General features: G+C 38.1%; 1 protein-coding gene across 1 annotated transcript in view; it reads right to left on the reverse strand.

Annotated features, from left to right (window-relative positions):
* Positions 1 to 9,054, reverse strand: part of LOC136631429 (nicotinamide N-methyltransferase-like) — a 48,906-nt gene extending 39,852 nt beyond the window's left edge. Inside the window, exons 1-2 of the mRNA XM_066605716.1 lie at positions 8,866 to 9,054; positions 1,870 to 2,077 (exon numbers count right to left, since the gene is read on the reverse strand). Coding sequence (XP_066461813.1) covers positions 1,870 to 2,077; positions 8,866 to 9,010 — 353 coding nt within the window. The 5' untranslated portion in view covers positions 9,011 to 9,054. The remainder of the gene's footprint in view (positions 1 to 1,869; positions 2,078 to 8,865) is intronic.
* Positions 9,055 to 10,336: the final 1,282 nt, after the last annotated feature.

The following is a 10,336-nucleotide window of genomic DNA, read 5'->3' on the forward strand; positions in this document are numbered from 1 at the left end:
CTAGGGATGAGCGAACGTGTCCGTTACGGACACATCCGCACCCGGACACCGGCTTTGCCGAACACTGCAGTGTTCGCGCGTAAGTGTCCGGGTGCCGCCGGGGGGGCGGGGAGATGCGCGGCGGCGCGGGCGGCAGTAGCGGGGAACAGGGGGGAGCCCTCTCTCTCTCCCTCTCCCCCCCACTCCCCGCCGCACCCCCCCGCGCTGCCACGGCGGCCCCCGAACTTTTTCGCCCGAACACTGAAGTGTTCGCAAAGTTCGGTGTTCGGGCGAAAAAGGGGCGGAGCCGAACGTGTTCGCTCATCTCTACTCACAACGCATCTGAGGCGAGCCGTGGGAGGGGCCGATTTTTATACTCGGGTGACACCTGATCTCCCCAGCCACTCACTGCAGGGGGGTGGTATAGGGCTTGAACGTCGCAGGGGGAAGTTGTAATGCCTTCCCTGTCTTTCAATTGGCCAGAAAAGCGCGCTAACGTCTCAGAGATGAAAGTGAAAGTAACCCGAACATCGCGTGGTACTCGTTACGAGTAACGAGCATCCCGAACACGTTAATACTCGAACGAGTATCAAGCTCGGACGAGTACGTTCGCTCATCTCTAGTTTTCATACCAAAAAAACTTGAGGCTGTAATACCTGCCAAAGGTACTTTAATTATGTACTGAGTGCAGGGTATGAATACTTATGTCAATTTTCTTTTTTTTTTAATTTACAAAGATTTCAAACATTTTGTTTTCACTTTTTCATTATGGGATACTGAGTGCGGAATGATGAACAAAACTTAACTTTTTTTTTCTTAAATTTGCACAATGCCACAATATATCAAAATGTAAAAAGGGTCTGAAGACTTTCCGCACTCACTGTATATAGGAGATGTCTGAAGTGTGACAGGCAAGCAAGGGATGCAATGCTGGAAAAATGTATTTTTGCCGGAGGGCCCTTCAAAATACTCATCTTCATGGATTAATATTAAAAGGATAACTTTAAGATTGGTGAAAGCACAACTGCTGAGACCCTCACTGATCCCAAAAATTGTAGTCACTTCATTAGGAGCACCAGATTTTGCCAAGTACATGCATTCAGCAATCTTCAGTCTCCCACTGAAATTAATGGAGTGGCTGCATACATATATGACCTCTACTCTATTCATGCATGAAGCTTCCTGACCTCCCACAAATAAACATGAATGATTAACCCTTTGCAATCCAATTTTGGATTCAGGGTTTCCTAGAGGGCTTTCTCTTTCTGCCATTATACAATGACGCCATCTGCTGGCTAGAGCCAGTACTGTGGTATGGGACATGCTGGAGAGGCCCGACAACAGAGCGGCCAGTAAGAATACCCTGCCGGATGTCTTTTGACATCGGAGCTGTACCACCTTAAATAAAAATGTCTTCAGACATCAGACAGTGGATTGGAAAGGGTTAATAGGTCAAGCATGTGTTCTTGAAGGAGAGAAGGAAATAAGCTGTTGCCAGGTACCTTTGGTGGCAGCTTAACACCCCTGAGATCAAAAGGATAAATGTTGAAATCCAACAGCTTGATAATTATTTTCCCCAACATCTGTCCTTGAGGAAAAGTTGAGACCCCTCATAAACATTAGGTTATGTTCACATCACGTTTTTACCATACAGCTTAGGGTCTGTTCTCATCACGTTTTCCCTTCTGTTCAATGGTCTTGTCATGGTTTAAGTCCTGAATCCCCAAAAAAGGATAGGGGTGGTAACCTACAAATCTACTGAAACAGAGACCAAAACAGCAGGTTTCCGTTTCAGCAGGTTTTCATTCATTTTTGGCATTCTGCACTGCAAAGTAGAATGTGGTCCACCATAGCTTCCTCTTGATGATATATGATTTAATAGTATCTTACCTGCTGCAGTGAAGTCCTTTTACATAATTATGTGCGTGAGACCAATCAAAAGCTCCAGTACGCATGGCCAGCCACTTGTTCAGCTCCATAATGCAAGTGTCATTCAGTTTTAGTATTGTAATTTCTGGGTAGAAATCACTGACTGTATACAACTGGTGAATAACGGAGCCAATGCTAAAATCATAAGCAGTTTTTCCTTTGAAATTACCTGCGGAGAAAAAAAAAACCAAAAACTCAAAATCAGTATCAGCAGTCAATGAGTTTTTTCGAAATCATACAAGAGATGTGTTATAATCTGATGTCCATAATAAGAATTTATATCTGTTGACAAAATGTCTCCTATGATTTATTGTATGCAATAACAAAATAGGTCCGCGCTCCGGGAATATGGCACTTCAATAAACTTTAATCTTCACTTCACAACGCGTTTCATCCCTCTAAGGTGACTTTTTCAAGTGTGACAATGCATTAAAAACTAACCATTTATAGTGAAATTTACATACCTTCATTACATGCGGTCCGCTCCGTCCTCCATCCCCTCCAGTGTCCTGCGGCGTCACGCCTCCTCAGTGCGTGTCAGCTGACTAGGTCACGTGGTGCCGTGACGTCACATCATCGGGCGCTGCTCCTTATGTGGGAGTGGGAGTGTGGACGGGCTCGCTTGCACTGCCTGAATACATCAATGATATGGGTGTTACTGGCCTACATCCCTCTTGTTTCCTTTCTATATAGTTAATACTTCTTTTGTTATTATATGCATTATTAAGCATTATTAAGCTCATGCTCATATATCAATATCATAAAATGGGACATGTATAACACTTAAATAAGCATAAAACTCCTAAAACACTGTATATTTCATAATCATATTAATAATAATAAATATTATAGATAAAAATACTGGCTATCATATAAATATCATATAAATACTTGATCTATTAAAAATGTGTACTTATATCTCAGTGATATTCATATTAAAAATACTGTAATAAAATGGATATAATAAAATAAAATTGATATAATAAAATTTAGTACCGTCTGTTCATGTTATTAAAAAATGTTTTTATAATTTTTCTACTACTTCATTTAGGCCCCTAGGGACTAGGGTGTTCATACGGAATATCCAGTACATTTCTCTGGATCTCAATTTCTCCACTGATCTTTCCCTGATGTTTTCTATGGGAGTAACTTTTAGGAGTGAAGAATCTTTGGCGTGATGGGTGTTGAAATGCCATGATATGCTGTGTTTATCGAATCCTTTCTTAATGTTGCTACGGTGTTTATTGACACACAGACTATCGGAATATATAGACTGCCAGCTACAGAAATATGTAGTCGGTCTACCATCCTATATTAAAGACTCAGGTCACCTTTTGGAAATCATTAGAGATATAGAATGGCTACCCACCTACCTATGGTGTAGCGTGGACGTTGAAGCACTCTACTCAAATATTGAACATAAAATTGGAGTAGAAGCAGTGGAAAAAGTGTTGAAGGAAGATTTACTCATGCCAGACCATCAAAGGCAATTCATCTCTAAAAGTATCATGTTCATTTTACGAAACAATATCTTTACGTATGACGACAAATTTTATAGACAATACACTGGTACCGCCATGGGGACGAAATGCGCACCTACCTTCGCCAATTTAGTTATGGGAGCATTTGAAAAGGAGAGATTTAAGGATAAACGGCACAGACGCACATATAAGAGAACCTGGATAAAGAGTGTTAGTGAGGATCCTAATAAACAGGATCTTCACTAGGCACCGGGTGAGTGAGATATAATTTTGTTTATGTCTACTATATGACCTCATAGTACACTCTGGCAGCGCTATCCTATTTTTTCATACATTGTCCTTATCTTAACACGGACTTCCTTGAGAGATCCGGGGTATTTACAGGAGTTGGAGCGCACCGAGGAGTACAGGGGGATAATGGAAAAATTGAAGGATCTGTGGGCGACCCTGGACATGAGAGTCATGGAAGCCCTGATGGACATGCAGAGTGATGTGAAAGGTGTGGATCCAACTACAGTACCACACTTGAGAGATGAGGATTTGGATTGGGGAGAAACCCCAGACGTTATAGAGAAGGAAAAAGAAATGGGATATATGAAGAAGAAAATAGAGAGTATATGGAGGAATACATTGGACATAATGTTTTTAAAAATATATGACTCTAATAAATTAGTACCGAGGGGGTTGAGGGTCAATATTTTGCCCGCATTCCCTAAAGATAAGGATTTTTCTGGTCAATAGATTATAATGTTAAATACATTTTCTACTTTGATGTTGTCTAAATTAATAACGAAAAGGTTAGAATTGTTAGCATTGAACATGAAAGAGTTAATAATGCATAATAACATAAATTTTTATAAAGAAATATATGAATATGCGAGAAGAATTGAGAATGAAATTATAACACGCAAAGCCAAGAAATTGGCTAGAGATGCAAAAGATTTTGAACTAGAGGTATATTTTCCTAAAGATTACAAAAGGAAGATTAATAAGCAGCATGAGACTGATAGAAGGGATATACAAGAAGAACAAAAAGAACGGAAAAATAGTAAACGGAATAATCCTAGATATAGAGAACATGATACTAGAGAAGATGTTATTCAAAATAGAAGGTATACTGGTGAATATAATATAAGCAGACGTGAAAGACCGTATCACCAGGATAGAGGACAAAATAGATGGTATACAGATGGATATAATAGAAACAGGTATAAAAGACCTTATCATCAGGAGAGGTTTCTCTACCGAAATAGGAGACAAGACACAAATCAGAATAAACACAACCAGAACAATTCTGGTAGGCATAATGGTTACAGATACAACGTGGGTATAATGAACTCTAATATAAATGACAGAGAACAACATTATGGTAGAGATAGATATGAGAACAGAGATAGTAATATAAGGATCAGACAACATAATAGCACACAATCAAAAACACAAGAAAAAGGAAGATCCCTATCTGACAGAAGGGTAAAAGATAATAACACACAAACAGAGATAGGATTGAATCATCAACGAATCAGAAACCATCAAGAAGAAAGAACTATAGGAAAATTCCTGGACGAAAATTGTGGAATGTTATATACAGTAGATACAACTGTGTGCAGTGAGAGAGAACAGACCCCAATTATACGGGATAGGACTAGACATCCCCGACAAAAAAGGAACAACATGCAGAATAGAACACAAGAATTAGAATCATCCACCCCAAGATTAGATCCATGTGAAGTGGAAAATTTGTTATTAAGTTCACCAATGGCAAATTCACCACCAGAAATAAATGGGATACTGGATCCCAGTGTAAGTAGGAGAGTAGAAGAGAATAGAAGACCATCAACAAGATTATCTATAGAGAGTAATCACAACAGTACAGCTCCTTTTTTAGGAGGGAGAGGGCCGCTCACCCCGAAAGAGCCAAGAATAACGTCATCACCCAATCGGGACATGGGGAATACAAAACTAACCCCACAAAGGAATATGACCAACATACAACTATACAAGAAGACAAGCATACCCCAGAAAGGAAGAACGAAGATACACCAATTCTACCAGCCAGTACGAACGACCTCGACCAACGCAAGAAGCATAAGAGAAAATGGAGAGGCAAGAGGGGGGGCACCCGCACTTCAAAAATCCGCAACAGGACTAAACCATCCTGCGAGGAAATAGTGTCTTTTGAGGAAGCTAGACAGAATGGCATATATAATATATCGGAATATGCACTCAGAAGAGACGAAATGGAAGTGCTATCTAAAGGACTTTCGTTTAGCCCAACCAGGGGGTCAAATTTATTTGAACTCTTTGTGGATCTGAACGCCTTTATTAGGAAAATCACACTCCATAGGTTTTTTTCGATCCAAGAAATAAAAAACACACAAATTACCACAAAACCGGATACTGAAAAAATGGAGTTCAATATAAATGACCCCATCACCACAGACCTGAAACCAAAAAGCAAGTTTTTTCCAGTGGAATCAAAGGGTGAATATGTGGATCTGTTCTATAATAAAACCATGAAAGACTTTACAAAAATGTGCAAGGAGAACAAACTTAAACATTATAATCTAACTAGGACACAAAGAAATATCTTGAAGAAATTGAAAGAAGAAAAATCAATCGTTATAAGACAAGCAGACAAAGGGGGGGGGGGCGACCATAATAATGAATTATCAACAATATCACGAAGAAGCATTGCGAATCCTAGGGGACGAAGGATACTATGTAAAATTGAAAGAGGATCCAATGAGTAAAATTACCGGAGAGTTCTATGCACATTTACAAGATGGTTACGAAAATAATAGTATAAGTAAAAAGGAATACCTCTATCTGAAGGAAACTCCCATAGGGATTCCATATTTTTACCATGCACCAAAGGTGCATAAAAATGTACACCACCCACCAGGTAGACCAATAGTGGCTGGCATGGAGTCTGTTACACACAGACTATCAGAATATATAGACTGCCAGCTACAGAAATATGTAGTCGGTCTACCATCCTATATTAAAGACTCAGGTCACCTTTTGGAAATCATTAGAGATATAGAATGGCTACCCACCTACCTATGGTGTAGCGTGGATGTTGAAGCACTCTACTCAAATATTGAACATAAAATTGGAGTAGAAGCAGTGGAAAAAGTGTTGAAGGAAGATTTACTCATGCCAGACCATCAAAGGCAATTCATCTCTAAAAGTATCATGTTCATTTTACGAAACAATATCTTTACGTATGACGACAAATTTTATAGACAATACACTGGTACCGCCATGGGGACGAAATGCGCACCTACCTTCGCCAATTTAGTTATGGGAGCATTTGAAAAGGAGAGATTTAAGGATAAACGGATAAAATTGTACAAACACTATATAGATGACCTTCTCATAATCTGGGATGGAAAACGAGAAGACCTCACGGAGTTTATAGAAAATTTATCAATAAATGAATTTAACTTCAGATTTACACATGAGATATCAGCTACAAGGATTGTATATTTGGATCTAGAAATAGAAGGGAGAAATAATGAAATTATCACGAGAACCCATTTTAAGAAAGTTGATGCCAATAGCTACCTGAATTTCAACAGTTGCCACCATAAAAATTGGAAGAAAAATGTTCCTTATGGACAATTCCAGAGAATAAGAAAAAACTGTACAAAAGTAGAAGACTATAGAGAACAAGCTAAAACAGTGGAAAAGAGATTTAGAGATAAAGGTTATCCCGAAACATTGGTGAAGGCAGCATACATGAAAGCACTAAATTTGGGAAATGGAACAACAGAAAGGACAAGACAGACAAACAAAAATTCCAAAAAAGAAAAAGAGAGATATGAAACAGCCTTCACTACAAAATTCAATGCACATGCGGGAGCGATTAACGGTATACTAAAAAAGAATTGGACCATCCTAAAAGAAGACCCATTTTTGGAGAAACAACTAACCGCAAGACCATTGTGCATATTCCGGAAGAACAGAACACTGAAAAATCTTATCGCTCCATTATACCCTAAGAAAGAAAAAGATCAAAAAGAAAGAAAAAATGATGGAGAAATAGGGGGAGTATACAAGTGTAAAAAAAGAAGATGCAGGTGCTGTATGAACATCGACCAGGGCACCAAGAAAATACAGTTACCAGATGGGGAAGACTATATGATCAAACAGAAAATGACATGTGACGTGACAAAAGTAATTTATATGCTGGAATGCCCATGCGGGCTGAGATATATAGGAAGAACCATCAACACATTACGAGAAAGGCTCAATAAACACCGTAGCAACATTAAGAAAGGATTCGATAAACACAGCATATCACGGCATTTCAACACCCATCACGCCAAAGATTCTTCACTCCTAAAAGTTACTCCCATAGAAAGCATCAGGTAAAGATCAGGGGAGAAATTGAGATCCAGAGAAATGTACTGGATATTCCGTATGAACACCCTAGTCCCTAGGGGCCTAAATGAAGTAGTAGAAAAATTATAAAAACATTTTTTAATAACATGAACAGACGGTACTAAATTTTATTATATCAATTTTATTTTATTATATCCATTTTATTACAGTATTTTTAATATGAATATCACTGAGATATAAGTACACATTTTTAATAGATCAAATATTTATATGATATTTATATGATAGCCAGCATTTTTATCTATAATATTTATTATTATTAATATGATTATGAAATATACAGTGTTTTAGGAGTTTTATGCTTATTTAAGTGTTATACATGTCCCATTTTATGATATTGATATATGAGCATGAGCTTAATAATGCTTAATAATGCATATAATAACAAAAGAAGTATTAACTATATAGAAAGGAAACAAGAGGGATGTAGGCCAGTAACACCCATATCATTGATGTATTCAGGCAGTGCGAGCGAGCCCGTCCATACTCCCACTCCCACATAAGGAGCAGCGCCCGATGATGTGACGTCACGGCACCACGTGACCTAGTCAGCTGACACGCACGGAGGAGGCGTGACGCCGCAGGACGCTGGAGGGGATGGAGGACGGAGCGGACCGCATGTAATGAAGGTATGTAAATTTCACTATAAATGGTTAGTTTTTAATGCATTGTCACACTTGAAAAAGTCCCCTTAGAGGGATGAAACGCGTTGTGAAGTGAAGATTAAAGTTTATTGAAGTGCCATATTCCCGGAGCGCGGACCTATTTTGTTATTGCATACATTTGTACTGAGCGGCTCTCTGCTTGAGAGACGGAGGACGAACGCGGCTACCCAGCTGACTGGCCCAGCAGGACACCAGGGGATTAATGGCACAGACGCACATATAAGAGAACCTGGATAAAGAGTGTTAGTGAGGATCCTAATAAACAGGATCTTCACTAGGCACCGGGTGAGTGAGATATAATTTTGTTTATGTCTACTATATGACCTCATAGTACACTCTGGCAGCGCTATCCTATTTTTTCATACATTGTCCTATGATTTATTGGAATTGTAGATACAAACCTGCAGCCAATGCATCATGCATCTTCCTCATAAGGAAATTTAAAGTCTCTTCTCCAAATCCAGTGTCTCTGTCACAATAAGTTTGTAAAAAGCTTCTGGTGTCCATCCCATCCTTATGGTAGACTTTTGCCTTTGGCGCATCCATTCTTTCATATGAAAGGATTTCTCTCTTCTAGGAGCTTGCAGTTTAAATGTGCCTTGCTACGCCTTTTATACAGTGCTTATATTATTTACAAGGCTAAACAATCACCAATAGAGAAACAGTAGGGTGATTGTATTATGTGAAATAATATTTACAATTGCCCTAACCCCTTAGGAATTAAGCCTGTTTGTGCCTTAAGGAACCAACCTATTTTTCAGCTCTTTTCATCATCAAATTTTTCGAGCCATAACTTTTTCATATAAGGGCTTGTTTTTTGTGAGACATTATATTTATAAGTGGCATAATTTTTGGGTACATTTGATGTATTGTATAACTTTTATTATTTTATTTTTAGGGAAAAGTGGAGGCGGTGGAGAGACTGCCGTTTGTTTTTTGGATTTCATTTCTACAGCATTAAGTGTGCTAAATAAATAATGTGTTAACAGTATTCTTTATGCAAGTACAATTCTGCCGATACCAAGTTTATACAATTTTTTTATGTTTTGCTATTTTTGTACACAATAAACAATTTTTTTTTTTTTAGATTTCCTTTTGTGTTGCTGCCTTCCAAGAACCTTAGCATTTTTTCTTTCCATTGATGGAGCTCTGTAGGAGCTTGTTTTTTTGTGGGATGAACTCTAGTCTTTAATTTTCCAAGTTTTCGGAATACATAACATTTTGACTGCTTTTTTTAATTTTTTTTCTAGTGGCAAGACTAACAAAATCTGCAATTCTGAAGGTTTCGTATTTTTATTTTTTTAACAGCAATCACCAAGCTGTATAAATACTTTGTTAAATTAATTTTGCAGGCCAGTATGATTATGTCAATACCAAATTTATATAGTTTTTTTTTTGCAACTTTTTCACACTTTAAAAAGAAAACTTGTTTTTTATTTATTGCTGCATTCAGAGACCCCTAGCATTTATCTTTCTTTTCAATGGTGCTGTGCTAGGGTTTTTTTTTCTGGGACGTCTTGATTCATGCAACATTTTGATCACTTTTCATTTCATTTTATTTGTAAGGCAAGATAGGAAAAATTAGCTATTTTTACCATGTTTTCTTTTCTGTTCATGACATGCACTGTGAGGGTTAAACAATGTACCAACACATACTACAGATGTGATTGTTTTTTTTAAATAGTAAAGGGGAAAAAGTAGGGTTTTGATGTTATTTTCATTTTAGCCCTTTTTGTCACACTGGGAGACTTGAATATCATTATATTTTATAATTCTTCTAATACACTACTGTACTTCAGTATAGCAGTGTATTAGAAAGCCTATGAAGTTTAGCCAGAGGCTGTGCCTCATAGGCTACCATAGCTGGCAGAC

This window comes from Eleutherodactylus coqui, chromosome 6 (assembly GCF_035609145.1).
Source record: "Eleutherodactylus coqui strain aEleCoq1 chromosome 6, aEleCoq1.hap1, whole genome shotgun sequence".
Lineage (NCBI taxonomy): Eukaryota > Metazoa > Chordata > Amphibia > Anura > Eleutherodactylidae > Eleutherodactylus > Eleutherodactylus coqui.